This window comes from Tasmannia lanceolata, unplaced genomic scaffold (assembly GCF_043159265.1).
Source record: "Tasmannia lanceolata isolate RefF3 unplaced genomic scaffold, GAP_Taslan_0.1 ptg000003l, whole genome shotgun sequence".
Classification (NCBI taxonomy): Eukaryota; Viridiplantae; Streptophyta; class Magnoliopsida; order Canellales; family Winteraceae; genus Tasmannia; species Tasmannia lanceolata.
Genome location: NW_027518680.1, coordinates 14,953,029 through 14,979,289, shown reverse-complemented (window position 1 = coordinate 14,979,289; position 26,261 = coordinate 14,953,029). Strand labels below are relative to the sequence as shown.

The 26,261-nt window shown below is 39.7% G+C and overlaps 1 protein-coding gene across 5 annotated transcripts; it reads right to left on the bottom strand.

The window, feature by feature from the left end:
* Positions 1-611: 611 nt before the first annotated feature.
* LOC143852348 (azadirone synthase LFS-like) lies at positions 612-20,362 on the bottom strand. Of its 5 annotated transcripts, none has more exons than XM_077361733.1 (11): positions 20,194-20,362; positions 19,661-19,856; positions 19,030-19,128; positions 17,755-17,806; positions 16,907-17,046; positions 16,724-16,824; positions 16,519-16,577; positions 8,776-8,832; positions 3,184-3,226; positions 2,425-2,504; positions 612-821 (listed from the first exon to the last, which is right to left on the bottom strand). In XM_077361733.1, the coding sequence occupies exons 1-11, from the start codon at positions 20,299-20,301 to the stop codon at positions 704-706; spliced, it is 1,053 nt and encodes a 350-aa protein (XP_077217848.1). In that variant the 5' UTR covers positions 20,302-20,362; the 3' UTR covers positions 612-703. The 5 variants fall into 5 exon arrangements, with proteins under 5 accessions (XP_077217848.1, XP_077217865.1, XP_077217853.1 ...); XM_077361750.1 differs by having other exon boundaries at positions 612-810; positions 20,194-20,361; XM_077361738.1 differs by having other exon boundaries at positions 16,925-17,046; positions 20,194-20,360.
* Positions 20,363-26,261: the final 5,899 nt, after the last annotated feature.

The following is a 26,261-nucleotide window of genomic DNA, read 5'->3' as shown; positions in this document are numbered from 1 at the left end:
ATTTTAAACCATTGATTTTTGTAATCATTTTATTAGGGATGGGAGTAGGGTCGTGTCTTAAAGATGTTCTACATGATCAACAGTTTTGATTTAAGGTACCCCTAGCATTGTGGGGCTCTAAAGTTGCTTTTTACCAATGATCTCTCTCTCTCTCTCTCTCTCTCTCTCTCTCTCTCCAGTTTTAATCAAAGTATAAAATAGGTAAAAAATCTAATAAAATTATTTAAAGCATATAAAGTGGTATTTTGGTAATTAATAGAATTTAAGAGGAAATTTTGTTGTAAACTTCAATATAGGGAGTTCCTGGTAATTTTACCTTTTTGTTTCTGTTAGGCCACACATGGATAAGCCATAGCCCAAAGATCATTGCAATCTTCATTGTCCAAACAGGAAGACATCTATTCCTCATCTTTCTGTGCTTCAATAATATCCATCTGCCTGGTTTTTGCCAAGCCAGACTTTGGCTCACTCTTTTAGAAGGCAAAATAAAAGTTAAAGAGGCCCTTAACAATGAGGAATGCTAGGGTGTCCAGTCATTAATTTTTTCCACCTATTAATTTATTGAACACAAGGTTTTTGAAATAGAGGTTCAAAAAGTAAGAAACACATCGTGCAAAATTCTCCAAATTAACAACTAGACACCATACACCATACAAATTAACAACTCTTTAGTGGATTGTGATTGTTGCAGTAGCCATGAACTCTAGTGTGGCAGTAGCAACAGCACCAACAACAAATACAGGCAGGGAAAGGGAAACTTTGCTTGACAATGGCAGTAGGTCACCTCATTTTTCCTCTTATCAAACGGACCTGTATAAAACCTGGTGCATCAAAAACATGGAGAACTAGGATAGAGTTGGACAAAAGAAATGTCACATGACTAGGTGTGAAGGACCAGGGCACCTATCTGATAATTAACTCTAATTTATTAAATAAAATAAGGCCACCAGCAATATTAAATATTTGAGCCCCAACTACATACAATGTTATAATAATACAACATATCAAGAATTGAATTTGACAATGTGCTATTGTTTTGTTCTACACTGATGAACTGCAATTACAATAAAATTTTGATTATTGTTTGCTTTTTTGGTAGGTAACCTCTGGAATCAAACATCTGATCCAAAGTTGCAACCCTTAATATAATGGGGATCGACCCTGTCCCTAATTATACATATAATATCATGTACAAAAGAAGAGAAACCTTCTTTCTTTATTATCTATGTAATAGAAATCAATGATGCATGCTTGGCTCAGGCATTGTGCTTAAAGAGACTCAAAATGCAGAATGCGATATCAGCCATTTGTAAAGAGAACTGCAACTCAAATCCAACTATGTTTGATGTTTTTGATATGAGCTCAGATCAACGTGAGTATCACTGTATCGCTGGATTAGGTAAGTTCCGCACTTCACCGGAGCAAACCTAGTAAATATCACCATCAAATAATAGTTGTTGAAAATAAAATGCTGTTTAATCATAAGAAATCGATATATATCAAAATAAGAAATTCTACATGCTTCAAGGACAACAGAAAATAACTGAAGATTTGGCTGCAAATTGCCATCAAATGTAAAATGTGTACAGGGTGCAACCATGGTTTCAAATTTCGGTTTCGGAATGCGTTTGCCATTTAGGTCCTCATCAAAACCAAAATTTCATTGCTGAAATCCGACAAAATCAAATTAACGGCTAATTTCTCACACAGAATTTCAACCGAAATTTCAGGATAATATTAAATAATCATAAAAAAATCGAGATTTTTGGGTGAAATCCCTTAAATTTCAGACGAAATTTCAGGATAAAAGAAATTACGAAATTTCGGCCGAAATAAACTGCCGTTTCGGCTATTTACCAATTTCAGTTTCGATCTCGACCGAAACCCGAAACTTCGGATTTCGGACAAAATTTAAAACCATGGGTGCAACTTGGGCTGGGTTCAACCCGATTTCGGCTTGGGTTGGGTTGGGAAAAGCCAGCCTGATTTAATTTTGGGTTGGTTTAGAGTTGAGGCCTTTTGGGCAACCCGAACCTGAACCTATTCCCCAAATTTTATTGTGATTTTCAAAATCGAGGGTTATATATAACCAGAACCCAACCCGTCCCAATTTGGAAAATCAGTTTAGACGGGCTGGGGAAGGTCTGAGAGATTTAGAGAGGCAGGTTGGGAGAGTTAAGCCTCCTTGACTGAGTCTTGAGTTGGGTTGGGTTGGGTTGGGTTGGGTTGGGTTGGGGTAATGCTACCTCTGGTTTGGCCTTCACCTGACCCAACCTAATCCAAGTTGCACCCCCAATAATGTGCTAACAGATGGAAATGCGATGCAAATTTTGCATGACATTTTAATGCATGCCATAAGCGAATAAACCACAGTAAAAATTCTGCAATAATGGATGATCATGCTTTTTGATGACTAGAGCTTACTTGGGAGGGTTGGTCTCTGACTTGCAGGAAGGCAAGCACTCCACAAGACAATCATGGCTAGGTTCCACAAAGAATGCAATCTGTCCCAAGAGAAAAAAAGATACAGGACAAATGAACACAGTAAAAGATTGGCCATGTAACTAGAGAAATACCACAGCAAAAAGATTGCAGTATAAGAATATATGAAGATCCTTCCTACTTGAAATCCATGAAATCATACAAGATCCTACTGACCCAAAAATTCCAAATTCAAATAAGGGTTCGAAGTCTATGCAGAACAAACAGTTCAGGATAGTAAAATAAATATGAAGTCCTACTTAGATTCGGTGACAAAAGTGAGAAGATGACAAATATTAAGATGCTTTTCTACCAGAAAACAAAAAAAAGAAAGACTTCTTCATAGAAATGTTCAACACAATAATCAAACTACCGCCAATTGACTCAGAACTCAGCTGAGTTAACTCAGATTGTTTAGTCCAAGAATCATTTAAATTGACTCGGAACTCAGATTATCTAGTCTCCAAGAATAATGTACAAATTCAGTTCTAAAAAAATCAACTAAGGACCTCTTTGGAAGGCATTAACTATACCCCAAGTGAATCCTTTGATTAGATTAGCTTTTTATAAAATCAGCAAGTTTTTCAGTGCAACAGCCATTTCAGACTCAGAAATCTTAAGAAGACTTCTCAATCAAGCCCAAGTTTTGTGTGATCCAAGATCATAAAGCCTGTGGTAGGATAGGGGTAGCATGAATCTTACAGAATAGCGCTCTTGTCTCACTACTACTCGGTGCAACGTAGACCTGCAATGAAACGAAAATGCCTGATTAGTTCTCAAGAATGTATCCATCAACATACGCAAGGTAGTGTAAATTTTGAAGCAGTACAGCTGCACTATAGTTACATAACAGGAATGTAAGGGGTTGCAGTGTAGTCAGTTATCACATCAGGTCTAATACACTGTAGGTCCCCAGTTTGACCTTGGGAAGCACCACCAATCTTTACCATTCAAAAAAGAAGAAGAAAATAGTCCCATAACAGGAGTGATCACATTAGTTCAGTAAAACTGATAAACAACACGAAACTCTTTTCATTCATCAACTCGTCAAAAGAAGTATTCATTCCTTGAAAAACAGTTTGTATGATGGTCTACCATCTTCATAGGTCATGTTCCTTACCAGTGGCAGTAGGTATCAACTTTCATGCTTATAGCTTAAATCATTTAACTTTTTCACATTTAAGGATGAAAGGAGATCTATGATGTACATTTATAATAGAAGATTCTAGATGAATACGTCCCTACATCTTTGAGGCAACAGATGACTTCTAGATACATACATGGAGTTGAATACAAGGCTGATTACAAAAGAATCATAAGAGGAAGAGCACCCTGACAAAACTATGATTTTGACTATAAGTTCATGAAATGTCTAGATGATAATATGAAGTGTGTCACCGTCATAGTAGTGGTAGTAGTGTTCGTAGTGGTAGTAGTGGTAGTGGTAGTAGTGGTAGTAGTGGTGGTAGTAGTGGTAGTGGTGGTAGTGGTGGTGGTAGTGGTGGTGGTGGTAGTGGTAGTAGTGGTGGTAGTGGTGGTAGTGGTGGTGGTAGTAGTGGTGGTAGTGGTAGTAGTGGTAGTAGTAGTAGTAGTAGTAGGGATATTATATCCCAGTTCCAAGCTACTCGCAAGAAGAGTGAAAAATATCATGGGGGATATTATATCCCAGTTCCAAGGAGCCTTCGTCGAATCGAGGCAAATTTTGGATGGTCTCCTAATTGCCAATGAACTTATTGACTCGCTGAAGATAAGTGGATGTTCGGGGGTTAGTTTTTAAAATAGACATAGAGAAGGCCTACGATCATGTAGATTGGGATGTCCTTGATTTTATACAAGAAAAGATGGGATTTGGTCCAAAATGGAGGCAATGGGTTAGATCGCTTATATCATTTAACTCTTTCTCAATCATCATCAATGGTTTGGCGGAGGGATTCTTCAAGGCGTCAAGGGCTATCAGTCAAGGGGACCCATTAGCACCATATATGTTCATAATGGTGGTCAAGGCCCTCAGTCAGATGCTGGCGGAAGCGAACCAAATGGGCCTGATCCGCGGGATGCAATCTGGGCCTTCAGGTGAAGAAATAACTCATCTCCAATTCGCGGACGACACACTAGTCTTCCTGCAAAACAACTCCCAGGCCATCCCTAATATCATAAAGATATTCAAGTGGTTTGAGGTTACCTCGGGTCTTAAAATCAACTTTAGCAAAAGTATGCTCCTAGGAATTAACATGGACCAGATCGAGGTTCAAAGATTGGCAACGCTAATTGGGTGTAGTGCTGGGACCTTCCCTGTATCTTACCTAGGTTTAACCTTAGGATTTGGCATACCGTCGGCTGCCTAATGGGACCCGGTGGTAGAAAAAATTGAGAGGAAGCTAGCAACATGGAAGAAGAAGTACATTTCTCTTGGGGGAAGAATAACATTAATAAAAGCGGCACTTTCCAACATGCCGGTGTATTTCATGTCGCTGTTTAAAATTCCAGTCAAGGTAGCTTTGACAATCGAAATATTAAAGCGGAACTTCTTATGGGATGGAGATGGTAAGTCAAAAAAGACGAAGCATCTAATCAGTTGGGAGAAGGTTACACAATCCAAACGGAATGGGGGCATGGGGATTGGTAAGCTCAGAATGCGAAATAAATCATTACTGAAAAAATGGTTATGGAGGTATGGTGTGGAGAAATCGACGCTATGGCAACGGGTAACAGGGCTGAAATATGGATCAGAATGCAGGGGCTGGAATGTTAAAAGACCATCGGGAGGGAAGGGATCGGAAGCTTGGAAATCTATCTGCTCTGTCAAGGAAGATTGAACAAGGAATACGCTATAAAGTGGGTAAAGGCACAAATGTACGATTCTGGTTGGATCATTGGTGTTGTCAGTCATTCCTACGCATGGAATTCCCAAGATTATTCAGAATTGCCATATCCCCTGAAGCAACGGTCTCAGATTACCTAATTAGAGAAGGTCAGGGAGGCAGAGGTTTCTGGGATATTCGCTTACGTCGGAACCTCAAGGAGGAGGAAATCCAGGATCTACAGAGGCTTCTTTCAACTTTGGAGTCAACATATTGTTCACAATTTAAGGAAGATGAGCGAATTTGGACCCCGGCATCTAATGGGGACTTCACTGCAAAATCTTTCTTTACGGCTTTAAATGCTTGACATCCATCACCGATAAGGCGAATCTGGAGATCTCTAGCACCTCGCGGGTGGTTGCTTTTGGGTGAACGTTGATCCAAAGGAAGATAAATACCTGTGATCACCTAAAGAAAAGGCAATTCAGCCTAGCAAGTATGTGCGTCCTCTGTCAGCAAAATGAGGAAACGTTAGATCATCTCATGCTGCATTGCCCATATTCATACCATCTGTGGGTAAGAGCAATTGGAGCTTTCGGGATTTCCTGAGTCTGTCCTCAGTTTATTAGCTCCCTTTACCTCAGATGGCGCTCGAGCCCTTTCAGTGACACAGGTCGAAAGCTTTGGGCGACCTACCCATACGCCATAACTTGGAATATCTGGAAGGAACGCAATAGACGGATCTTTGAGGAAAAAAGTAGAACTTCTTGTCGTATGGCATCGGACATTAAAGTGGAATTGGTCTCATGGACAAAGTTTAAGAAATAAATTCCCTATGGGATGGGAGACCTTATAAGGAACTGGTGGTCGGTTATATGGGACAGAACTATCAGAACTAAACCTAAACCTAAATGGATACCACTACCAACGGGGTGACTGAAATTTAATTTTGATGGATGTTCTCTTGGCAATCCAGGGAGGGCGGGTATAAGGGGAGTCATTAGAAATGCTTCCGCTTCGACGGTTATGACATATTCAGGACCAGCCGGCCAGTATATGTGATGCAAACGAGGCGGAAATCAGAGCTCTTCTCTTCGGATTACAGTGGTCCTTTGAGAATAATCAGCGACCCCTAACTGTGGAAAGCGACTCCACAGTCGCAGTAGCTTGGGCCTCTGGGCTATCAAAGGGACCTTGGAAACTGCAGGAAGTTGTTGCGGAAATATTGGATCTGATAAGGGTACTCGAACCGAGAATTGAACATCGTAGGCGATCGGCAAACGAAGTAGCAGATAGCCTAGCCAAAGCTGGAGCTGAAAGGGAAGACTTACAAATAGTGTCCTTTCTGTAATTATTCCTCCTGCTTAAGAGAGGATCGAGTATTTTGGAGTATTTTGGTTTTTTGAACTATAACTTTTGACTTCTGTTTCTTTGTATTGGCAACGGTTATGCCCGGGCCTCCATTTAATATTTTGTATAAGCAGGTTGGGACTCCTGGTCCCGAATGCTATCTCAATATTAATGGAATATGTCATCTTTCAAAAAAAATTATTAGTTCTCTCTATTTTCTTTTATCAAAAGATGTTCTATATTGTGCATAAGCTTCACATTTCTTGTATGCTCTTTGTTTCCATGTATATGCATGCAGACCAACATAAAAAAATGATGCATTACCAACATAAGAAAAATTATGCCTTAGTGCTTAATATAAGTTAAGACATAAAAAAGATCATAATGTTTATTTCAGCTAATGATGCTTGATTTATTTGGATTTCTTATAAATTGTTGTTTCTTAGCATTTTCCAAAATCGATTAAGGATGTCACGGTTGGAAGTTGCATCCTCCAATTTGCAATGACTGAATGGAGTATGTCATTAATGCACATCGCATTTCAGGAGAGAGAGAGAGAGAGAGAGAGAGAGAGAGAGAGAGAGTGAGAGAGAGAGAGAGAGTCAAGGTCAACTCTTTATTTTCATGTGGATTCTGAAGGGCTCCTTTTTTGTTTGAATATCTTTAAATAACCGCATTTTTTTTTTGACAGGCTGGAGTCTGAAGTGCTCCTTTTTTGTTTGAATATCATAATAAAACCACTTTCTTGCACAAGCCTTTACTTTTATACACTTGAACCATAGTCTGTATATCTCCCCATCCTACGTGCATGCATATTTACTTAGTAAAAATACATTTCAATATCTAACATTAAAATAAAATACATAATAATATTAATCATAATATTAGAGATTATTAATAATTAATAATGAAACCTAAGAAGCCCTAGCCATTGATCATGTTTTAATCTCAACCATTGAAAACCTTTAACAAGCCTTTTCTTAGACAGAAAGACTCTGAAATAGAAGTATAAACACACAACGAACCAGCTAAACCTAAACATACTATAAACCAAAAAATACTATTCATGTTTCCACTGATAGACACTACAAAAAATACCAGACTATAGTCACTTCTAAATTCAATTAAAGTTCACTAAAAATCAGTGTTCCAAAACTTGGATTCGGACGAGAACAAGGCCATGGTAAAAGAGAGTTGACTTGGGCAATTAATTCAAACAAGTCAAAGGAGTTTTTGATTGACCTGGTGGGGCTAAACTAGACTCGAACTACACTCGGCCAAGGTATAGGGGAGTCAACTCGAGCTAGTCGATGATTGACTTGGGAAGTTTTTAAACTGCGCTAAAAATATTACAAAATAATTATGACCATGACTACAAAGTTTTATCCCAAACTAAAAAGGTTGGGCTGACTTCCAACATTATCATCCATATGGTCTAATTGGGTCCCTTTTCCAATTAATCTTGACCCTTTTCTTGTCCATGAGACTTTGAGAATGATGAGACCCCACGATCCACATCAATTAGCATATCTAGAAAAATCGTTACTACAGGATCCACTGTAGTTCGATGAATTCCTACAAACACCTCCAATACCTTCCTGCCGAGGTCCGTGCTCTTCACCACAGATTGACCACTGTCATCACCAGATGGAGGGTAGTTTGGGAGTGGAAAATGATTCCTCTAATACTGTTTTGTTGGCCAAAGGAATTTGCGATGGCCTGTGGAGACTAGCCAATCTCATGGATGAGATTAAAGATATGTGTTTGCATGGTGTTCTCAGTACCAATGACTTGGCTGATTGTCTTGCCAAATCAGGAGCATCTAGCACCTCCCTTTACATGGGGTAATCTTTACCGTCCAAAGTGCATTTCTAATCCTTTCTTTTAAAAGAAATTGTATCTTTATCAAAAAAAAGGACCCACTGTAGTTTATTCAACCTTTGAAGATTAGTTAGTTACTACCTTCACGAGCAATTAAACATCATGCCGACCACAAAGGAAAGAATTAGTTCAGTTTAGGCAAAAACAACTTAGGAAAGATAATTGTCTTGCAATGATCCCAGTATAAGAATATTTATTTACTACTGTCAAATGTGATACAACTGAAACACTGGCAATAGTTATCAATGAGAGAGAGGCATACCTGAAAATACAATTGCTCCAACGCTCAAGCATGTCGCCAAGATTTACTATGAATGCTCTGGAAAATAAAGTTCAAACATAAAGAAAATACTAAGCATATTGTTCTCATTAAGAATGAGCTATCAATAACTAGCTGACAGACAGTGCTCATATGAAACACAAAGAAGCCTTTCTGTCATAAATCAGAAGTTCATGTATACAGTCTCAGACTAATTAGCATCCAAATTCAACTTGCCCTTTCTTGAAACATACACAGTGACATTTTCTTTAAGCAAAAGTGTTTCCTGTTATTTTCATATTTTCTGTGGCTGGTATTCCAGCTCATTATTTGGTCTAGAAAGTGGGGGGAAGGATGCTGCTACTCAAACCATGGACCTATAAAGCTATTATTCTTCTATATGTACCTAAAATTTTCTAACTTGTATATAACCATAAACTCTATTTTATGGTTTATGTCAATGCTCCAAAAATGACCACCAACTTTCAAATCATCCAGATCATTGCGGTGAGTCAATTCAACAGAGGACAAGGAAATTAGATTAGTTGAACAAGTAAACATAAAGTCACAATTGGATGAAGAAAATGAAAAAAAAATATTGATTTAATAAGAGAATTCATAGCTGGGACATGAGAAGAGAATGAAAGTGGTGGAAAATTGAAGAAAAATGATCAACTTTTTACTCAGCTTCCAAGAATCAAAAGAAATTTAGGATGGATATGGAGAGGATAAGATGAGGGCACGAGAGGTGCACATAGGGTTTGTTTCTATGTTAAAAGGTGCTAGGAGATAAAAGGGAGAGAAGGGTCAGCTCTGAGACGTGCTCGGGTAAGAGTACAACTACGATGGGTGACCTATTGAGAAGTCCTCTGTGTTGCAGACCTCAGTTTTTCAAGGCTTCGTCCCTCAACTTTGAGGTCATAGGTTTACCCAGCTTACCAAAAAAAAAAAAAACCTCTTTAACTCATGATCCAAGCAAGAGGGAGGGAGGGAGGTGGGAGTGAGTGAGTGACAGAGATTTCTAGTGTGTCAGTAGAGAAGGAAAGAAGAGAGCATAAGTGTGAGCTACAATACCAAGATAAGAATACAGATACGAATACCGACACAGAACGAAGATACACGTCAGCATTTTCAAAATTCTAGGAAATTGGCATGGATACGAACCTGCCATCATAGTTGTCAACCTGTGACTCGATTCGTGACTCGATTTCTTAATTTTATGACTCGTGACTCATAAGAGTTTTTGACAAGAACACAAATTTATTTGAACAAAATATAATCATATATCAAAAGATGAAGCATGTAAACAAAATAATCCAATGGCACTTAGATAAAGCACTAAGCCAAAAATATAAATAACTATATGCTTGTAAATTGCATGCACAAAATAATTAACTTCTGATTGGAAATTAATCATGGGTGAAAACCCTTCCCTGCTTTAGATTTATATCCGCCCATGATTTACAGTATGGTTGGAAGGAAATTTGCCAAGAACCTAAGATTGTCCAAGATTGGGACCCTCCCGCACATGTTTTTGAATCTAACTTTGACAGGTCTAGCATGGGGAACCCTGGTCCTACCGGAATTGGTGGAGTCTTGAGGTATGAATTTGGAGCTATGAAATGGGCTTTTGCAGGTCCCATCGGAGTCGCAGACGCTAATGAAGCTGAAGTGCATGCTATCTACCAAGGAATAAGGTGTCTTGAGAATGAAGATTTGAATTAGTGGTAGGAGACTCACTCAATGTGATAAGGTGGCTTAGTGGCTCTCATTCCTTCCCTTGGAGATTTGCTTCTTTCTTCAATGGGATCCAAGACAGGGTGGGGGAAGCATCGATTTCTTTCCATCATGTTCGTCGGTCAGCTAATGGCGTGGCATACAATTTATCTAGAGATAGTGTCTATAGGGAGAGAGTTGAGTTATTTGATTGCATTCCTCCTTGACCCTTGCATTGGGGTTTGTTCTTGTCTTTCTTTTTCTATCTCTTTATTTGTATATGCCTCCTCGGTATTTTTTCACATTTAATGTAATTTCCTATCTCAACTCAACTCAACAAAGCCTTTGTCCCAAGCTAGTTGGGGTCGGCTAAATGAATCCTTTAGAAAAAAAATCATGAAGAAGGTAAAAGGGATCTACCCGGCTCTAATCCTGGTTCTAGTTGGGTTCTTCTACGTGGATCATTTTCTTCCATTCTATCCTATCCAAGGTTATGTTTTCTGTTAAGTTCCTAGCTATCAAGTCTTTCCTCACTGTTTCTACCCATGTTATTTTCGGTCTACCCCTACCTCTTTTTACTCCCTCAATTTGGCACGAATCACCTCTTCTCACCGGAGCATCCAAAGGCCTACGTTGGATATGTCCAAACCATCTTAAGCAGTGCTCTCTCATCTTCTCCTCGATTGGAGCCACCCCCACCTTTTTACGAATGTCTTCATTTTTAATTCTATCTAACCTTGTGTGGCCGCACATCCATCTAAGCATTCGCATCTCCACTACACTCATCTTATGCACATGCTGCTTTTTGGTGGCCCAACATTCTGAGCCGTATAGCATGGCTGGCCTCACAGCTGTCTTATAAAACTTTCCCTTCAACTTGGTAGGGATTTTACGGTCGCACAGAACTTCTGAGGCAAGCTTCCACTTCAACCAACCTGCTCTTATTCTATGGTTAACATCCTCTTCAATCTCTCCTTCCTTATGTAGAATTGAATCAAGATATCGAAATATATCCCTCTTAGGTACCTCCTGTCCACTCATATTTACTACGTCCTCGTCCCACCTCCTTACATTACTAAAGTTGCATTCCATATATTCTGTCTTAATCCTACTCAGTCTAAAACCTTTAGATTCCAAAGTAGTTCTCCATAACTCTAATTTAGCATTTACTCCTACTTTGGTTTCGTCGATTAATAATATATCATCTGCAAATAACATACACTACGGCACCTCATCCTGGATACCCTCCGTAAGCTCATTCATAACTAGTGTAAAAAGATAAGGGCTTAGAGCTGATCCTTGGTGCAATCCTATTGTAATTGGAAACTCACTAGACGTGCCATCCGTGGTTCTAACACTAGTTATTGCTCCATCGTACATATCCTTAATCACATCAACATATTTAGTAGGCACTTTTTTTCTTTCAAGGACCCACCACATAACACTCCTGGGAACCCATTTCTACGCTTTCTCCAAATCAATGAAAACCATATGAAGGTCCTTTTTATTTTCTCTAAATCTCTCCATTAACCGCCTAATCAAGAAGATAGCTTCCATAGTCGATCGTCCGGGCATGAAACCAAATTAATTCTCTGACACCTTAATCTCTTTTCTTAGTCTATGCTCAATTACCCTCTCCCAAAGCTTCATGGTATGACTCATTAGCTTAATTCCCCGGTAATTTCCTATCATTCAAAAAAATAATAATGATTAAGTTCTAAGTTCCAATTTCAAGTTTTCAACCAGCGACTCGACCTGACTTGTAAGAGTCTTAGTAATCCATTCGATTTCGAAAAAGTATTACTAATCCTTAACTTTTCGAGGAATCCTTCATCAGTGGTTGTGAATGACTGACTTTTTCAATCTTTTAGACCTTGGTTCCGTAGGGGCCATTTACCCCACTTCCCTCCACATTTCATCAAGTGGTCATGTTAGAGACATAAACAGTCATGGATAATTATGAGGATGATATCCTTCCGAATGGGATAAGAGAATTTCTACTATTCTCTTTCTTTCTCTCAATTGAAGAAATAATTGGAAAATAAAACAGCAAGTACAAAAATGATTAATATTTTCGACTTGAATCACAGCGACCCGTAAGAGTCACTAGACCACTCATAAGAGTCATCGACATAGGCGAGTTGCCCATGCTACTCGATTCGAAAGCCCATCGACTTGACTCGACTCGAGAGTCAACTCGTACGACTCCTAAGAGTTTGACAACTATGCCTGCCATACCATGAGATTAGGATTTAAGACATGCATATATAGAATACCATAAAACTTCACTAAATTTAATTTAGAAGATGAAAATCTTGGTAAATTTAAAATATTATGACTTATATACAGCATTATAATATATGACACTAATAGGAAATTAGCATGATAGTTAATTCAAAGAAAGTGACATGTTTAAAACATTATAGTTATCTTGACCAATAAAAGTATGAAATAAAGTATTCGAGTACATGTATCCATATCATATTGTGTCAGACATGATTTGTTGTTCCTACACAAGTATCCAAGCATCATAGGGTGAAGTGGTGGGTAAGCAATTAGAAAATGTTTAACGTTTACAATCAAAATTAGGGGTTTTCATGCATGAAGGGTAAATGAATACTTTAAAGTTTAAACCAATAAACTGCCCTCAAACCACAAAAAAGAAATTTAAAAAAAAAAAAGACTAACAGAAACCACGGTTTCCACCTTCATTTTATGACAGTAAAAATTGGCAATATTATGGGATTTTGCATTCTACCCACCAATTCTCGGGAATCAATACTCAAGAATATACTAAGTTCCAGCTCTGATTCCCGAGGTTCGGGACACTGGCTGACATTGACATACAAAAACATTGAATCAACTAAATGCCCTTTAAGCCTCACTATGAAGCTAAGAGAAACGAAATCAAATCCTTAGGTTTAGCTTTTAGCAAGATAAACAGTATTTATCTTTGACATAGGAAACATATTTAAAAGTTAAAAAGATATAGAACAAATAACCCAGTAAGAGAATTTAATAAAAAAAAATTGAAAAGCGACAAGTATATATATTATAATTCAAACAAAAATTACTGAAGTTAGGGACCAGCAGTCCCTTACATCTTTACAACGTCTGGGACCAGGGGTCTTTTGTTGGCCATAAGAGACCAAAAACCAAAAAATCCTTACCACTTTCCATTCATCAAGGTACATCCTTCAAGACCTAAAACCCCTTGAACAAATTACCTCTAAACCACTACCCATGAAAAACCTGGGGTTGTCAAAAACTGTAGTACCTCTTATTGGAAGGCTCCCCTTAAGATGAACATTTATGTAAGTCTGACAAGAGCCTAACAATCTCAGAGGCGAAGACCTCCTCATCAAGACTAATAGCCAAGAGTTCCTCATCCGATGGTTCCATATCTCCAGATGCCCTTTTCCTATTGATGATAGCCTCCAATCTTTGGATCCCCGACTTTTTATCTCCCTCCCATCGAAGAAGTCTCGAGTTCTTTAACGTTGCGCGACCCTGTTACACTAAAAAATACTTCCAGCCTTCTGTTAGCCGCCTCAATAAATAGCTTCCATTGTCGCTTCAAAAAGTCCCTAATCACTTCTCTAGGTGTTGGCGATAGTTTGGAAGCTAATTCCTCATTGTAAACCATAGCTTTTGTCCTCTTTAAAGAATCCTCCGTCTCAGGTAAATTCACAGATCGTTTCCTCTTCCGGACCAAAAACAGGGGGCTCGAGGAGGGAAGGTCGAGTAGAGGACGAATCGTTCAAGTTTTCCATCTGGTGTACTGGTGTGATTGCTTTTCCTTCACTCTTACAATTTAGAAGGAAAGCGAAGAGGTGAGGTAGGTGGCTATTTTGATGATACGCCGCCTCAGGATGACTACTGACCATAGACCAGGTGTCCAGACTCGCAATTAATATGGCGTGCAAAGATCTCCTTCTGTCATAAATGGGCATTAATGGCGTCGTAGTAGTCATTGCCATCCATCCCAATACAAGTAAATCTTTTCGACTTCCCATGCTATATTAAAGCCCCAAAAAATGAATACTTTAATCAAATCTTTTGGAATTCCTTGGGTGTTTGTCCCAAAACAGATATCTCGGTCACTCCATTATTAAATAGGGATAATCATTCCTCCATTTGACAGCATCACTGCATTACCAATGTCAGGATAAAGAATATAACCTTCCTAGTCGTTATCCCACTCTTCAAGCGACTTCAAACTACTCCCAAGCCTAAGGCTTGGCATACCCCTTCATCCACAAGCGGCACATACCTTGGGTAGCAAGGGGCCCCCACCATAGCTCCCACTATTTACCTTTGTAGGCAACGTCCACTTTTTCCATGGATAATTTTCCACAAGAAAACCCCCCATGAATGCCGGATATTTCCACTCTGGATCTTTGCTTCCCTGGGCGACCAGATTTCGGCTTTCGAGATTTGGACTTTGACTCCAAAAATGCCCCAGGAGAAGATAATCCAGAAGTCCCAGGCCTGGTGGCTCCCAGATCTTTCCTCAACTTCACAAATCTACCCTTCCAGGAAAAGGTACGCGTGGAGCTGACACGCCTAGAAGGTTGTTTATGATGACTCCCCTTCATCATGGAACCTCTCTTAGTAGGACCCGATAATGTGGGTAGGGGGAAATCTAGTCTAGGATGATTACTTGATAATCCCAAGGCTCTGTCGTCACTCAGAGAAAGAGACAGAGAGGGGGGAGGAGCAATACCCTGCAGATGCCCTAACACTTCAGCAAGGCATGAAATTTGAAATTTGAATTCAACGAGGTGGGCCCCATAGGGTCAACGGTCCCCCTACCCTAATTTTCAGAGAAATGTGGTAGCTTCGTCACCGGAGCCGACGGGAGCCTTTCCAGATTCGGAATACAGATCTTCGAGGGGCCATTCTCCGGGAGGGGTGGTAGCCCCGGACAGTGGAATGACACACGGTGATCAATGTCGGAGCCCAACTGAAGTCTATTGCTCTATACTTCAACTCCGACGATGTAACACTGACCCGATATCCGAATCTGAACAATGGATGAGGGTTTCCACCATGGAGCGAGAATTTTAGCAGACATGAAGTTCATACATTGATTGTGGCCCCCTTCTATTTTCACTTCAGGACTCGACCAAATAAATTTCCTAATGCTTCAACTGTTGATGTGCCCATCCATGAAGTGGGATGCTGTAGAAGTTAACCCAAAGCGCCTCCACACCTTGAGTCACTCTGTACTCCAAGTAGAGAGAGAATACAATTGGCTACCCCACACCTCATTTCCTTTAGCCAGGATCAGGGCGACTTCCTCCTCCGACTCAAACATAAATAAAACTTCATCCTTTGATAAGGAGCATGGACAGGAAAGAGAAGGGATATCCCAAGATATTTTAGCCCACAGCCAAAGATCATTAAGGGTCCCAGACGTGTTCTTCTTCCCTATTAGGCAGCTTTTGAGGGTCTCCAATCTCGTTTCCACCTCCTTACCCGGAGATAATTAAGGACGGAGTACCTCCCTCGACCGGTGAAGAGATCATCCCAGAGTCAGGCCATCGGTCAGGTTCCTTATTAGCGTTAGATGATGAGGCTTCCGGATTGATCATTTTCTCACCAGAAAAGGAAGTACCTTCCGTTCTAGCCAAATGACACCTCCGGCATTTGCCCCTCCATCTGAAGTTAAGGTAGTTGCAAGATGAACAACTCCAATGCCCAAGTCTCCAATTTAATTCCTCGTTTCTTCTTTTTCACGACCCCCTCCGTGTGTATGAAGTTATAACTCCAGATAGGTGATCCCGATTGTTTTGCTTACACCATTTGACAACGCCGCCGCCATTTGAAATTCCAATAAGCACAAGCTAAGCAAAACCAATCCCCGTCCCCTCACCGGTCAAACTCCTCCCTTTATTTCCATGTTTTTAGTTGTTAGGACTTTTATTTCCCAGTAAGAGAATTTAATAATGAACCTGCAAACAGCTACAGTTTCCCAAGTTCAGAATATATTATAAAGATTAGCGCAAATATTGATGGCAGCCTCACCCTTTCAGTGGTGCTACATATTCCCATATCTGAGGTTGAGCATCCTTGTCCTTGCATATCTGCAAAGTAAGGAAACTCCAGTTATGGAAAATTAGAGGCAAAAAGATGAATTGTATACCTTTATTTAATAAGAATTGACGTCAAGAAAAAAGAAAAGAAAATGAATACTATGTATATGTTAAAAAAAATTCAGATCTGGTCTTACTTGAAGGCCCAAAACATCATCTGATACCAAAAGAGTAATCAAACCAAAGTCAGAATGTGCTCCAGCTCCATATATTCCCTTTGTAGGATCGGAAGCTCTACCTAAAGATATGAGAAGACGCCAATAATGATAAAAATTATATCAAGAAGAAATGGCAACATCACAATAACGAAAATGAATGACCTGTAATCTGTCTTACACCTTCATAGTGTAGCAGGCGTAAAGTTGCAATAGGTTCGCCAAGCATTTCAGGCTTATCAAAGAAATCACCAGCCAGGTCAAGTGCAAGAGCTATGATCCGAGCAACTGCTTTTGCCACCCCACTGAATATAAATATAAATTAGATGAGCAAGATGAAGACAATGATGGTAAATGTAACTCTATGCATGAATAAAAGCAAGTGGCAGTCATTCAGAATTCACCTTGTGTGTGGCCAACATTATAAGAATGCATAAAAAACATCATAAGAATGCATAATATGAATAATGAATAGCAACAGTATAATTGAACATAAGGAGACAAACACAATAGAAGATGGGAAAAAAGGTAAAGAAAAATTAGAGGGATGAACAAGAGAAAGAATTAAAAAATTTGTATTGCTCAAGTAAACGTACAACTTGAATTCATATGGCAGTTCCACAGTCTAAGGTAGCACATGCAGAAAAAACTTTAGAAAGTAAATGCGACTAATCTGTCATAAAAACATCAAACGTGGGTTCATATGTTGTTTATTTCACGCCCACTTTTTCAGATTATCATAAGACATCAAGATGAATCAAGGAATAGAAACCAACAAACGTGGGTTCAAATGTTGTAAAATGGATAGCAATATGCAGCCCATGATGAATCAAGGAATATAAACACACTTCTCCCACATGATAACTAAAGGCTGAACTACCACTTGTTAATTAAGTTGAGATTGTGAAGGAGACGAAATACATGCCTTCAAGATGATATAGAATCTTATACTAGGAAAGAACAAATTCATATATATTATATGCATTTGAACACAAACACAAATAGAAACTTACAGTGATTCACGATGATACTTCTCCATAATCTCCCTCCATCCAGGTAAAATATCTTTCAGACAATAAAAGATTAAATACGGTTAATAAAGTTCAGACCAATTCATATGTATCAATGAATTTATTTATGCATGTTTGTCACATGCCATGCTTGAATAACTCAACTTCTTCATGAAAAGCATTAGAGAATAAATGCCAAAACTGCATGCATAGCCCGGATGAGGGTGATTCTTCGAATACGATAACTTGGGTCTCGAACGAGGTTATAGGACCAGGAAGGACTAGCCACCTAATTTCGGAAGTCAAGGACCTTGTAAGTGAAATCAAGCCTTCAATTGAGTACCGAAGGAGGTTGGTCAACGAGATGGAGGACCATCTTGCCAGATGTGGTGTAATGCAGGAATCCATGTCAATTTCCCCTGACATAGAGGATTATATTATAAGCCTCAGTGGCATCATGTGGTAATTTTGTGTCTATTGTAATTACGGGGGTATTATGGGGACCTCTTATCCCCAGCCCGGATCTATCTATAAAGTCACCTTTCAAAAAAAAAAAAAACTGCATGCATAGCTTAGGTAAAATCGGAATCAGCAATTAAAAAATGCAAGTGAAGGGGGTAGTGATCCAATTTTTTAACAACTCGATATATCTTCATGAAAAGAATTATAAAGAGACAGACGTGTACAAGCAGAACATCTCATTAATCAATGCCAAACCTCAGTCGACCCGATATGCATGCATAGCCCTAGGTAAAATAAGAATCAGTAATTAAAAATGCAAGTGAATGGGGAAGTGATCCTATTTATTAATAATCCAACAGCTTTCCTTATATATTGACATGTCTGACCAATATATGCCATAAATCCATGATTACTATCTAGGCATACGTACATGGAGTGTTTATTTAAGTCATTTTTTAATTTATTAACATGTCTGACCAATATCTGCCATAAATCCGTAAAGGGAGACTTCTGGGAACAATACGCCAAATTCTTAACTTTGGGACAGGTATAGAAGGTGAAAGAAGATGGGGACATTTTATGAGATTTCTGGGTATGCTACATTCTCGGGTCAGTTATTGAAGGTGAAAGACAAGGGAAAACAAGTGTTGCTGAGAAAAGTTTCAGAAGGCTTGCCCCCAAACTCCAATTGCAAAAGCTGAGTTAAACAGGGCCAGTGTGGCCCTGAGAATGAGGAAACAAGACCTAAGCTAGTTATTAAAACTCTAGCTTAATGTTTTGAAGGATGACAATATAAGAAACACTTGACTAAAATACCTTCAGAAGGCCACACATTCGGTCCATAAAATGGTTTTTCTGCTTGTGGATCATTCTCTGATACTTCAACACCAATATAATATCCCTCTTTATAATCTCCTAAGAAACAAAAGGAGGAAAAGAATTAGTAGATCAGCAAAATTTAATGATAATAAATTCTGAAAACACAAAAAGAGAGAGAAGGTGACGTGAGAAGTAACCAAATTTCCACAGTTGAATTCTAGAAACTCCTGATTATATTTAATGGAGAGGCCCTGTTAACTTACCAACTTCTCCAAAAGCTTACGCTATTGGATAAAGGGGTTATTTATCTTTTATACTTTAACAATCCCCCGCACGTGTGGCCCACTTGGCAAACACGTGGCACATGTGGTCCCACTTTGGGCCGACCATCGCATGTGGATTTTTGCTATCTCGGAGGTTTGAACTCGAGACCTTTGGCTCTGATACCATGTTAACTTACCAACTTCTCCAAAAGCTTAAGCTATTGGAGAAAGGCGTTATTCATCTTTTATACTTTAACAGGCCTTCATTGCTCCATTTAGACTTTCCCCCATCAACATATCCTTTCCCCACAATACAAAACTAGTTCACAGAGATAATACAATAAGATAGTGTTTATAAAACAAACCATTCACTTGATTGTCAGGATCCAGAATCTCATCTAAGACAGGTGTATAACCCCGATGCTTCTCATTCCTCAGTAGCTTCATTTTCTTATCAATTGGTAATTCAAAAAACCTCTTACTCTGGGAAAAAACCTCATCCATAAACTCCTGGCTAATTCCATGATTGATGACATAGAAAAATCCAGAGTCCAGACTTGCCTGAAGCAAAAATTCATAAGAGAAACCAATCAAGAAAATTTAAGAAAATTTTATATTTTCTTTAAAAATTGGAGAAAAATACAAAGGGTAGATACATAAACTATTAACAAAATGACCCAGAAGCAAGTATTAATTTATATCAGCAGGAACATGTAAACAAACTCAAAACATGAATCGGAATCATGATCAAAATACACTAATAACCATTCATGAAAAGCATATCAAATAACATATGTATAGATGAAACAAAGCCTAATTGGCCAAATTTGAGGAGGAAAGAAATAATAAGAAGAAAAAATAAAAATTAGCAGAATCGAAAGAGGAGATTAGATGGAACCTGTTTGAGAAGGGAAACTGATTCTTGAATATTTGGATTGGAAATATCGATGCAGTTTAACGCTGTGAATTTCGAAATGGCGGGAAAATCTGATGCAGGATTCTCCATTTCCTTTTTATTTTCTCGCTCTCTTTTCTCTCTCTCTCTCTCTCTCTCTCTCTAAGAAGCAAATGAGAGATGAAAAACAAATTTATATATGAAATAGGTGTGTGAATATCAAAAGCAAGGGGCAGCTTATATCCAGCTCTCTTACGTTGGAAAATCGACACGCAAATTTGCGGGTACGGGTTCACATTTGAGTGATCCGTCAAAATTTACCTGCGGGTCACCCACCCACTAAAACAGGGGTTGGGTCGGGTGAACACATAATTGGTTTTTTCTTTTTTCTTTTTGGTTTGAGTGGCTAAATAGTGGAATTAAATTGAATACACCCCCTATTTTTCAAAATATATGGTACAGCCCACACACCATAGGATGATCCAAACTGTCCATTTGATGGGCCACAACGTAAATAGGTTGTGCCCAAAAAATCATTGCCATAGGATGATTCTAACCCTCCGATCTAAAGAGGGACTCACATTATGGAAACTTCTATAGATGAGACGGTTGGGATGATACTATGGAAATGATTTTTGGGGCACAACCTATTTATGTTGTGGCCCATCAAATGGACGGTTTGGATCATCCTATGGTGTGGGTTGTACCGTCTTGAAAACTTTGGGGTGTATTTATAGTAGCAGGGGTGAATTTATCACCGCCCCAAAAAAATTACTCTTTGGCAAAAAATTGTGGGTTACCCACTGGCTGACCGGCCGCAGTGGGTGTGGGGTCAGCTAAGTGCTGACCCGTAGGGATGCAGGTCATTTTTTGACCCAACCCGTTTGACCCGCACCCGCATGACCCACGGGTAACCCAACCTGCCCGTTTGTCAGGTCTACTTACATGTTACCATAAAATGAGGCATTTTTCAATGGTGGGTGAGTGAAATAGGCAGAGTTTGTGTCAGCCATTGACGACCCTTAATGTTGGAGCTGTGAAATAAAGAGAAAAAAAATAAGACAATGGATATATTCACCTCCTTTTCTTCCCCGGACCATCCTTTTCTAGTGTATTTGGATTCACTGTCAAGCCTACAAGCCCCACTAATATTTGGTGTTAAGACTTACTCATGTTGTGGTCGACTAACGTGTTACTTCAATTCTCATGTCACTCTCAAGTCCTAGCCAAAGTTTACATAAGTTTACAAGAGTCCAGATGACTGCATTCAAAGTCCAAGTATCCCAGCAATGGATCATTTGCTCACGACCTTCAAAATCTCATGCCGCTAACCCCACGTTGTTTTAACAATGACACTTACTTTAAATAGGGAAATAAAAGTGTATAAAGACATCTTTATTAACTTTTTCATTTTAACAAAGAATGTGTGGCTTAAATTTTGAGCACCCACATTCATTTTTTATATTTTTTTATGATTGCACCATTGCACCCACATTCATTCACCTAAAAACGAAGGGACTCAACTTCTCACAATGGGTTCTAAAGTGAAATAGAAAGAAGGTAGTCTTGTGTATTAAGGATGCCGTGCACTATCAAACTTCCACAAAGCAACTCCATTACGAAAACTAAAATATTCCATGTGGTGTATTTTGACTCCACGTTTGGGTTGCTGTCTCAAATAAGACCAGACCCATTTTGACCAAAGATGCATCGTTTCTATTTTTGGTAGAGTCCTTATTGACCATATAAACTAAGGAAAATTTGCCAATGGGGACATCAAAATATTAGAATTGATAACGGGGGACACACTTTGGAGAAATTGTTAGAGGAGGACGAAATGGGGGTTGCCGGAATTTTTTGATTCTTGGGATTTTTGTGGAATTTCTTTAGGAAACCCACGTTTGGTTGGTGGGCCCAAAATAATCCCAGGAACCAAAAATAAGCTTGTAGAAGAATTTTTTTTTCTTCTCAACAGTTCAAGCAACCAAACAAAGCATTTTTTTTTCCCACCATAGTCCGGTGGGAAAAGTGCGTCCCCCATTGGTAGACCTGGCAAAAGCGACCCGTGCCCGCGGGTCGACCCGACCCACCCGCAAATTTGCGGGCACGGGTCTGAGTTTTAGTGACCCGTCAAAACTAACCTGCGGGTGACCCAACCCGCAAAAACACGAGTCGGGTCGGGTCAACCCGCGGGCACCCGCAAGTCACTTGGCTTTTTAAAGGGTGGTGATTTTGTTATGCTAATCTAGTTAGATGGCTTTTTTTTCTAATGCAAAGGATGGTGATTTTGTCATGCTAATCTATTTTTTAAGGGTTTGATGCCTAAATAGGTTATGGCTGGCACCATAGAATATAAATAGGTTGTGGCTAGCACCATAGGTTGATCCCAACCCTCCGATTTGAATGTTAGAGGGTTGATCACTTGATCCTAACCCTCTATAGATCGGAGAGTTAGGATCAACCTATTGAAATGATTTTTGGGGCACAACCTATTTAGGCTGTGGGCCATCTAATGGACGGTCTGGATCATCCCACAGTGCCGGCCATACCCCCTCATCAAAATCCAGTGATAATATTTTCCAAAATAAACTACTGTTTGAATTTGCGGGTGACCCGCGGGTTGACCCGGCCCACCCGCGGGCCGCGCGGGCCACCAAAATTCTGACCCGCAAAAATGCGGGTCATCTCCTGACCCGACCCCTGTGACCCGCACCCGCATCACCGCGGGTTGACCCAGCCCGACCCACCCGTTTGCCAGGTCTACCCATCGGCAATTCTCGTATTTTGATGCCCCCATTGGCAATTTGTCCTAAAAGTAATTTATAGTAGCAGGGGTGAATTTATCACCGCCCCAAAAAAATTACTCTTTGGCAAAAAATTGTGGGTTACCCGCTGGCTGACCGGCCGCAGTGGGTGTGGGGTCAGCTAAGTGCTGACCCGTAGGGATGCAGGTCATTTTTGACCCAACCCGTTTGACCCGCACCCGCATGACCCACGGGTAACCCAACCTGCCCGTTTGTCAGGTCTACTTACATGTTACCATAAAATGAGGCATTTTTCAATGGTGGGTGAGTGAAATAGGCAGAGTTTGTGTCAGCCATTGACGACCCTTAATGTTGGAGCTGTGAAATAAAGAGAAAAAAAATAAGACAATGGATATATTCACCTCCTTTTCTTCCCCGGACCATCCTTTTCTAGTGTATTTGGATTCACTGTCAAGCCTACAAGCCCCACTAATATTTGGTGTTAAGACTTACTCATGTTGTGGTCGACTAACGTGTTACTTCAATTCTCATGTCACTCTCAAGTCCTAGTCAAAGTTTACATAAGTTTACAAGAGTCCAGATGACTGCATTCAAAGTCCAAGTATCCCAGCAATGGATCATTTGCTCACGACCTTCAAAATCTCATGCCGCTAACCCCACGTTGTTTTAACAATGACACTTACTTTAAATAGGGAAATAAAAGTGTATAAAGACATCTTTATTAACTTTTTTATTTTAACAAAGAATGTGTGGCTTAAATTTTGAGCACCCACATTCATTTTTTATATTTTTTTATGATTGCACCATTGCACCCACATTCATTCACCTAAAAACGAAGGGACTCAACTTCTCACAATGGCTTCTAAAGTGAAATAGAAAGAAGGTAGTCTTGTGTATTAAGGATGCCGTGCACTATCAAACTTCCACAAAGCAACTCCATTACGAAAACTAAAATATTCCATGTGGTGTGTTTTGACTCCATGTTTGGGTTACTGTCTCAAATAGGACCAGACCCATTTTGACCAAAGATGCATCGTTTCTATTTTTGGTAGAGTCCTTATTGACCATATAAACTAAGGAAAATTTGCCAATGGGGGACATCAAAATATTAGAATTGACAACGGGGGACACACTTTCGAGAAATTGTTAGAGGGGAATGAAGTGGGGGTTGCCGGAATTTTTTTGATTCTTGGGATTTTTGTGGAATTTCCTTAGGAAACCCACGTTTGGTTGGTGGGCCCAAAATAATCCCAGGAACTAAAAATAAGCTTGTAGAAGAATTTTTTTTTCTTCTCAGCAGTTCAAGCAACCAAACAAAGCATTTTTTTTTTCCCACCATAGTCCGGTGGGAAAAGTGCGTCCCCCATTGGTAGACCTAGCAAAAGCGACCCGTGCCCGCGGGTCGACCCGACCCACCCACAAATTTGCGGGCACGGGTCTGAGTTTTAGTGACCCGTCAAAACTAACCTGCGGGTGACCCAACCAGCAAAAACACGAGTCGGGTCGGGTCAACCCGCGGGCACCCGCAAGTCACTTGGCTTTTTAAAGGGTGGTGATTTTGTTATGCTAATCTAGTTAGATGGCTTTTTTTCTAATGCAAAGGATGGTGATTTTGTCATGCTAATCTATTTTTTAAGGGTTTGATGCCTAAATAAGTTATGGCTGGCACCATAGAATATAAATAGGTTGTGGCTAGCACCATAGGTTGATCCCAACCCTCCGATTTGAATGTTAGAGGGTTGATCACTTGATCCTAACCCTCTATAGATCGGAGGGTTAGGATCAACCTATTGAAATGATTTTTGGGGCACAACCTATTTAGGCTGTGGGCCATCTAATGGACGGTCTGGATCATCCCACAGTGCCGGCCGTACCCCCTCATCAAAATCCAGTGATAATATTTTCCAAAATAAACTACTGTTTGAATTTGCGGGTGACCCGCGGGTTGACCCGGCCCACCCGCGGGCCGCGCGGGTCACCAAAATTCTGACCCGCAAAAATGCGGGTCATCTCCTGACCTGACCCCTGTGACCCGCACCCGCATCACTCGCGGGTTGACCCAGCCCGACCCACCCGTTTGCCAGGTCTACCCATTGGCAATTCTCGTATTTTGATGCCCCCATTGGCAATTTTTCCTAGAAGTAAAAAGAAATGTGACTTTTGAAGTTTTAAGTATCATTTTCAAGGCACCTTTATGTCAATTCGACAATCTAACCATTTGTTTTATTTGCAAATTGACAGTAGAACAGGAATGGTGGTTCAGATTCAACGAACAAAAGCAGTAAGATAATTTATTAGAAGTAAAGAAAATAAGATACCAAAAAAAGTGAAGAGCCCAAATGAAAGAAGAACGATTCAAGCAAATAGAGCATTAAAATCAATACAACCAAAATAGAGACTAAGATCTAATGGAATTGGAACTGAAGTTGGTGATTCTGATTCCCAATTGTCCTGAGGTGTCCATCAAAATCTTCTCAGTTATCTTATCTTAGTCTGTTATCTTATCTCTTAAGTTAATTGGATTCTTATCATGTGCTTGGCCATTTCCATTTCCATTTCCTTAGCCTAGATTTATGCTTTTGTTGATGTTAAATAAGGAAGCTTATGAATTGTAAAAAGAGAGCATTTACATTGAATGAAATAATTTGGAGAGTTTCTGCCTACTCCCGAATATAGGCAACCAGATTTTCTTCCTTTTTCGTTTATTTACTAAATCCCATAAATACTTGTGGTGAACACAAGGGACTCAATGATGCAAATGAAGTTACCAAGAATATGTCATAGAACAATTCCTTATCTTCAACTTTTATTTTTGAGATCTTATTTGTAGCCTGTTTTTTTTAGGCATCGAATCTTATTTGTTTCTCAAAGCTGATTTTGTGCGGATGGCTCTAGCTACTATGAGCAATAAGAAATAATCATGGTCACAGCTAAATGTCAAGAATGCCTTCCCATATGGAGATCTTTAGAAAGAAGTTTATATGACACCCCCTCCCCTCTTGGGTTTCTATCTTTAGAGGGAGAAGGGATTGATTTGTAGGCTGAGAAAATCCATCTATGGACTCAAGCAAACTCCCAAGGGTTGGGTTCAAAGATTCAATAGTACCTGTTGGTTTCAGAGACTCAGTAGCATGGAAGCAGGATTCTTCCGTGGGAGCCTTCGATTCCCGCTTCGATTCCCGTTTCGGTTCCCGCTTCGATTCCCGCTTTCGATTCCCACTCTGGCAACCTTGAGTAGGATTTTTTCCTGGGAGCCTTCGATTCCCGCTTTCGATTCCCGTTTTGATTCCCGCTTTCGATTCCCGA